A 7,403-nucleotide genomic window follows, 5' to 3' on the forward strand; every position below is an offset into this window, starting at 1 on the left:
TTGGATAAAATTTTGTGTGTAGAATCATTTAAGAATGAACAATAACGATATTCTCAAAAAAGTTACTGCATTGATTAAAAAATGATAAACTTGCCTGAAACAAATTTTGAACCATGGAATAAAACACAATTTTTATTTATTAAATAAATCAAATTGTATCCTTGTATACTCTCAACACTTTTTATTGCATCAACAGTCCAACATTTCGGCCATTTCTAGAGTGCTACCAATTGGTAGTTTCTCTACACATTTGTAACACTCCATTTTAACTGAGATCAAATTTACTAAATGTATTATAATGTACAGTTGTAAATAGCATTAAATAAATAAATAATTTTTTTTTAATTCAGAATACTATAAGTTTAAAAGTATTTACCTCACAAAAAAAATACAAATTAAGCCCTAATACTATTTATGTTCATTTATTGATCTTTAATTTGAGCCCTTATAGTTTTAAGTTCAATATTTTTCCAGACAAATTTTTAACCACCACACTCTAAAAAACGTAATTTTGACAAGGGTTCATAAACACAAAAGCATAAACTTTTAATGGCTAAACTGTTTACTTTTTAATATAAAAACATAATTGTTGAAATCATCCATTTTAATGGGGTTTCTTGACATAAACCTAAATTCTCTGGACAAATAAGTGAAGTTCGGATATTTTTTACTCAATAATTTATTTATTAAGTGTTATTGATGAACAACGTCCTAGAATTCACCAGCTGAAGTGATTTGACCATGCAATCAGGATGAAGTTTGTCCACTTAAAACTATAGAATACATCCCTGATGGTTGAAGACCTTGAGGCAAACCAAGGATGTCATGTTTGCAAAACGTTGACAGTTTGTACAAGAGGTAGGGAAAATTTTTCACTAAGCGAGAAACTTGGTAAGAAACTGAGAACATTGAGTGTTCTAGCTGGATGCGCTCCTACACTAATAAAACACTACAGGATTAGGGAATAGAGGAAGAAGAAGTATTCACCACAAAACCTATAAAAGTTATGTATGTGATCTATTTTTGTTAAAACAAACCAAATTACAAAAGTCAGATAACATCAGTTTATAATCGAGTTTCATCATACAATGAATAGGGTTTTGACTACCTAACACCCTGAGGTTTCATCAGAATTGACTCATTAGTTTCGGAGAAAGAAAAAACAAATTTGAAAAAAAAAGAAATTTGGACATGGGGATCTTAAACGTATGAATCAAATCAAACTTCAAACAAAAAGGCATGTAAGCCAAATAAAAATTAATTTCATTTCATCAACATATCTTCTCCAGCTTAGGTATTTTAGGAAGTAATAAATAGAAAAACTAAATTGATTTATTTGTCAATCCAATATATTTCAGTTGAAATCTAAATTCAATTAAAGAAACTTTAATATATGAGTGAATGAAAAAAAGTTCAATGGTTCTAAAAGAAAATAATGACTGAGAATAAGAATATAACAAAATTTAGAGATAATTAAAAAGGAAAACTTGTATGCCTTCTATTCTTATTTTTCATTTACTATGGCATCTCATTAACATTACAAAAATTCTTATTTATTAATGGTACAAAGAAAACTCATGAATATATATTATTCTTTTTTATTTCACTTCAAGCATTCATATTTACATTATATTCATAAACCTTAATTATAAATCTTCTATCAGTTCCAAGGATATTTATCCCTGAAGTTCAATTCGCTCCAGAATCTATATCGGTCTTCATGAAGGCCAATTTGTGGTTTGAAGCCAGAATTAGTTATATGCATGTAATTATGTTTTTTTGTTACCCATTTATCCCATTTTCCACTGTTTGGTGGTGGTATAGCTTTCCTGAAATTCATAATATAAATAATAATAAAACATAAAGCCTCATAATATTTATTATGAGTTCAAGTTAAAGATTCTTTCGAAACAACATTACAAGTTAATTTATAACTGTTGATAATAATTAGGCTTTAAAATATTAATTGAAAATATTTATTAATATCCCAGATCATTTTTATTTTTACTTAGAATTACATAAAAAATTAAAGTAAATTGAAAAATTAAATTTATGAAATAGTAAAATTCGATAAATATACATACCCGTGCTTAGCAAAGTCAGTCCATATCTTAACTAGCTTCTTGGATAATTCTACATCTTTACCTTTCAAATCAGAAGCAAAGTTCTTATTGTACCATATGTAAAGGATCTCATCAGTATGAGCAGCGCCTAAATTCAAATAAATGATTAACATTATTGATTTTTAATAATAACTATATAAAGAGTACATAATAATGTGGTGTACTATATAAAGAGTAAATTTTATACAATGAAAAATAAATGGTTATTTACAACTGAAGATCTTTTATTGATCATATTGTCTGAATTTGAAAACCTTTAATTTAAACTAGGAAAGTGTAAGAAAATAAAATGATGATATATTTAGTTTTACAGGCAATGTACATTAATAAAAGTAATACTGATAAAAATGCTGGTTCTACTTTGGTTTGTTAGTGTGGGCTTTTATATCATGGTGTAACCATGAAATGAATATGATACTTAAATTATTACTCTTGAGGCCCTGATGGCCCTGTACATTGGAATGAGGGTTCAATTCCCTCGTTTGCCATTTAATATTTATTTCACGGAGTCCCTGAAAAATAAATTATTTACACTCCCACTCTATTCAACAAATTTTGCACGAATGGAATAAAGTTATAATCTATAATTTAAAAAAAAAAAACTATGATTTCCTCTAAGAAAATTGTTTATAACATCTAAATTAAAATTATAAAAATACATGAACATAAATGAATGAATATGAACAGTGTTTCAAGATTTATTTTTCATTAATGTGAAAATCTTCTTCTATCAGCCCTTTGCTAAAAATGTTGAGTTATAAAAATGCCAGTTTGAAAATAATAACCAATTTTTAGTTAGAAAGATAAATGAGATATTTAAAAGCTTAGCAGTCATAAGGAAACGGCAGCATTTAATTCTTTAAAAAAAAATGGATTATAAATTTCTTACCAATAGCATACTGCGTTGTATTGCCCTCCGCAGGGAAGAATGAGTACTCTCCTCGATAGTCAAAATAGTAGAAATAAACATCACCAGTGTGTTTGTCTGCACCTTCAAAGATTCCATGTGTGAACCAGCTGTCAGTGTAAGTCTGCAATAAGATTAGTTTATATGTACATCAATATGCTAGTAAAGTTTGGCAAATAATTAATTATATCAACATATTTCTTAAAGATTGATTGCTATAATAACCAATAAATGATTCTGAAGCTGAACTAAAATTTTCCTATAATATAAAGATTCTCAAATGTTGTAGAGCAATGTTGGAGCAAAAAATTTATGAATAAATTAGTTTTATTTTAAGGATAAATAATTACTGTTTGAGAAAAGTTCAGTAAGGGAAGAACTTCAATAGTTGTGCATACTGACTAACCAGTGTTTTAAAAATGATTGCGCATTGATACCTATTATTTCTAGAACTTAAAATTCCAAAAAATAAAACAATTTATTGATCATATCATGCTGGACATAGCATCCCACTAATACAATTTACCATTAATATAGTATACTATAGACATGTTTATAATAAAAATTACTCAAAACTCTCAATAAAGACTTTATGATCACATGCTTTTGAAGCTGCATTTTACACCATATTTTGTGCCTTAGGTTAATCATTGGTTGAGCAGTATGCTATGTATTTTAATAACAAAACAGTTCCGAATGAAATGCTCCTTTCTCTTTGTGCAATTTTTTTTTTCTAAAATCCTCAAATCCTTCGCAAAATAGACTGAATAACTGTAACTAATCATTTACTGAATCATAAACCATAAGAAAACTTACATTTGTCACATTAACCCAGTCGTTTAATGAAATGGGTTTGTTGCCGTAGTAAAACTCTCTAATCTTTCTTGTTACTTCATTAGGGTTTGAAGCAGTTGCAAAGTACATATGTGATACTGGAGCTAATCTTTCAAAATTATCATCGTACCACTTGAAATCCATATTGTAGTAAAGGAAATCTATAAAAAAAAGATTGTCATTTATATTCAACTGCTTGTAGAGACTGGTCAGTCAATATCAAACGATATGAAGACAAGGAGGTTAAGATGGGCGGGACATGTGGCTCGAAGCAATCCAACAGGAGGCCTCTACATAACAATGAATACCAGTACAGTTGGCAAGAGACCATGTAGAAGGCAGATGGATAGACAGAATCGACACAAATGTGAAAGAGCTGCATGTAGCACACTGGAAATCAATAGCCCAAGACAGGCTATTGATGAGGCAGGTGTGGATAAAGCTTGTTCAGGTGGCCTAAGATTTACAATAATTGTAGAGCCAACCAAAATATATATATATTTATCAATTCAAAGTTAAAGTGTAATTCAATACCGTTTAAGCTTATTGGATCTGTTATTCAATAAAATTATTTTTTTGGAACAAAGGAATTGTTTATATGAGTGAAGTATTATACTCACAGCCAGTCCTGAGGAGTCCTTCGGCCGAAGTAGTACCCATGAGAAGAGGCACTGGATTATGTTGCCATTTGTTTATTGGTCCAGTTATAAATGCTCCTGGTCCTGCAGGCTCCAATACAGGCAGGAAAAGGATCAATGGATCAATTTGCCAAATCTAATTAACAAAAATTGATAGAAATTCTTATCAATATACAGTTATAATCAAATATCCATATTTATAAGATATTGCAGTGACATTTTAAGTCTCTCATTAAATAAAAACAAAAAGTATTATCTGTTACAGTGAGCAGAACATAGACAAGGGGAATTGAATAATATTAAAATGAAAATTATTAATAACATAAGAAAAAGTTGATTAATATTAATAGTGTATATAAACCATAGTTATCTTAATGATAAAAGAAATTGTATGTGTTTGATTTGTAAAAAGCTAAATTTATTGCATAAACCTGAATTAAGAATTATGTATGATTTATAAATAATTCTTTTGAAATATAGAACAAAGAATATTTAAAGTTAACTTAAATCTAGCTGATGAAGTGGAATGTTGCAAGGAAGAAATCGTTGCAACCACCAATGAACTGCTATCATGGCTTAACTATCAAGCATTTATGAAAATTATAAAATTTTATTTAATGTTTAAATTTAAGTTTAGATGTTATCTTTTAAATTATTTTTAATCTTGTTTATATAAGAAATTAGTTCTCTCATATAAATACCCAATGCTTCCTACTATAATAAAAAATTCTGGAATTTTCAATAATAATTTTAAATCTTTTATTTCTAATTTAATTTTACCATTTATACCATAACCACTTTAAGTCAGATACGTTTATTAAGTAATGTTTCTGTAGTAACCTATTAATTTAATGTTTACATATATATCCATAATAACTCTAAAATATAAATGAATAATTATTAAAAAATCATCAAAATCATTTAATATAATTTTACTAAAAATACCTCTGAGCTGAGAGGTAAATATTCAGAAGTAGACTAAAACATAGACAGTTGAATTGTGCAAGTTCTGATCTAATAGATTTATTTAGGTTACGACAGATCATTATTAATAAAATTATAACTTACTGTTATGATTCTTATTATCTCTCTACAAACAAACAATATTGGATCTATGCCATTCAAAAGATTTTCCTTACTGCAATGCTCAATACAGAAATTATATGCTAAATTTTTACCTTACCAAATGTTTACTACCTAACATTTCAAGTAGAGTGTAGCTTTATTTGCTTATATTGATCCAATTTAGATGATTTTTTTTAGTTTGAGAAAGTTTAATTACTTTAAAGATTATTTAGAATTTTTCATGAAATTTTATACTTTCTGTGCCATACACAAATAAAATTTACTATTCATTATAACTTTCATCAAGGTTCCTCAAACTTGTTTGAGCCGTGTTGGTGCTACAGTCTATAGAAAAAAGTTTTTTCTTCTATTACACACAGGGTGCTCGATTTGGTACTGGTCGATTGGTATTGGGGCCAAAATCCTAAAAAAAGGGCTCATCAAAAATTTGACTTGACTACAACTTACTTACCTAGTAGCAGTAAAGAAAGTCAAAATTAAAATCCCATTCAAAACTTTATGTGCCCCACATTCACCAAAATTCATTTATTTAAGAATACCTCTACTATAATAGCATACTTCCTTATGTTTCAATCCTACGATAAAATCGTAAATTACTGACCCTGTAGTCTTCCATGTGGCCAACGAGTTCCTTGGCATCCTTCTTCATCATACAGGCTACTGCTTCCTTAGAGTTACCCTTAGGACAAGATACAAGACCTGCTAATTTCTGAGCATATTCTTTTGCCAATCCAGGAGGAGTAACACACCACATGGCATAACTGGAACCACTTTCAGCGATTCCACCATGGAACAATCCTATTAAATTAAAAATCAGATAAACTAACTGTTCATTATGTTAATAAATAAACTAACATTTTTCTGTGCCATACCTCTGCTAAGGGGAGACACTGTGTGATGGTAAACACTCCCTGCTCCAGCACTCTCACCAACCAGAGTTACTCTGTTTGGATCTCCACCAAACTTGGCAATATTCTTTTTTACCCAACGAAGTGCCATAACTTGATCTTTCATTCCTTGATTACCAGGCATCACTTCATCTTCAAAGCTCAGAAAACCTGTGAAAATCCATATAATAATGTAGCAATGTAATAAACCTTTAAAGCTGAATCAATAATTAATTTGTTTTCCTTAATTTCATTCAAAATTTACACTTTGTTGTATTTTATTAGATAAAATATATTTTCTTTAATGGTTCAATGAAATTGATGTAGATAGATGAGAATATGATTTTAATTATTGTTATACCAAATATTTCCCCTTTAGACCTTGCTATGAAAAGTTAAATATAATAATTATAGTGGTTACCCATTATTCCAAGCCTATAGTTGATGTCAACAATCACCACATCCTCGTCCATCAGATATCTAGGGTCTGTTTTGTGCGGGCCATTTCCACTGATGAATCCACCGCCGTGGAGATGGAACATAACAGGAGCTCTTCCACGGGTCTAAAAAAAGATTTAAATAATATTAATTAATAAAGTAATAATTAATTTTCTGATTCTTAATTTTGTTTAACTGTTAGGTTTTATAACCCATTTCATTTTTTTCTATTATTTGTCAAATCAGATTGTACTACTACCTAATCCCTGTATCAAGAGCTTCTATGTGTATTTAAATGCATATATATAAATTTATTACAAAGGCAATACACAGCAGAAGTGATGTTTTCCAGTGCACAACAACTTTGTTTTTATTCACTACCAGATCAGCCTGGTGGGCCTTAGGTGGTTAATATAACAGTTTTTTTTTTTTTTTTTAACAATTGATTATGGGGGAAGGAGGGGGGATAGTCTTGAACAATGTGCAATTT

General features: G+C 29.1%; 1 protein-coding gene across 1 annotated transcript in view; it reads right to left on the minus strand.

The window, feature by feature from the left end:
• Nucleotides 1-1,582: 1,582 nt before the first annotated feature.
• LOC106691642 (juvenile hormone esterase) overlaps nucleotides 1,583-7,403 on the minus strand; it is a 9,056-nt gene continuing 3,235 nt past the window's right edge. Inside the window, exons 4-11 of the mRNA XM_014437485.3 lie at nucleotides 6,897-7,038; nucleotides 6,461-6,646; nucleotides 6,190-6,386; nucleotides 4,485-4,638; nucleotides 3,847-4,025; nucleotides 3,013-3,154; nucleotides 2,085-2,211; nucleotides 1,583-1,829 (exon numbers count right to left, since the gene is read on the minus strand). Of these exons, the coding sequence (XP_014292971.1) occupies nucleotides 1,661-1,829; nucleotides 2,085-2,211; nucleotides 3,013-3,154; nucleotides 3,847-4,025; nucleotides 4,485-4,638; nucleotides 6,190-6,386; nucleotides 6,461-6,646; nucleotides 6,897-7,038 (1,296 nt within the window). The 3' untranslated portion in view covers nucleotides 1,583-1,660. The remainder of the gene's footprint in view (nucleotides 1,830-2,084; nucleotides 2,212-3,012; nucleotides 3,155-3,846; nucleotides 4,026-4,484; nucleotides 4,639-6,189; nucleotides 6,387-6,460; nucleotides 6,647-6,896; nucleotides 7,039-7,403) is intronic.

Source organism: Halyomorpha halys, unplaced genomic scaffold, assembly GCF_000696795.3.
Source record: "Halyomorpha halys isolate HHAL.00 unplaced genomic scaffold, Hhal_1.1 Scaffold2592.1, whole genome shotgun sequence".
Classification (NCBI taxonomy): Eukaryota; Metazoa; Arthropoda; class Insecta; order Hemiptera; family Pentatomidae; genus Halyomorpha; species Halyomorpha halys.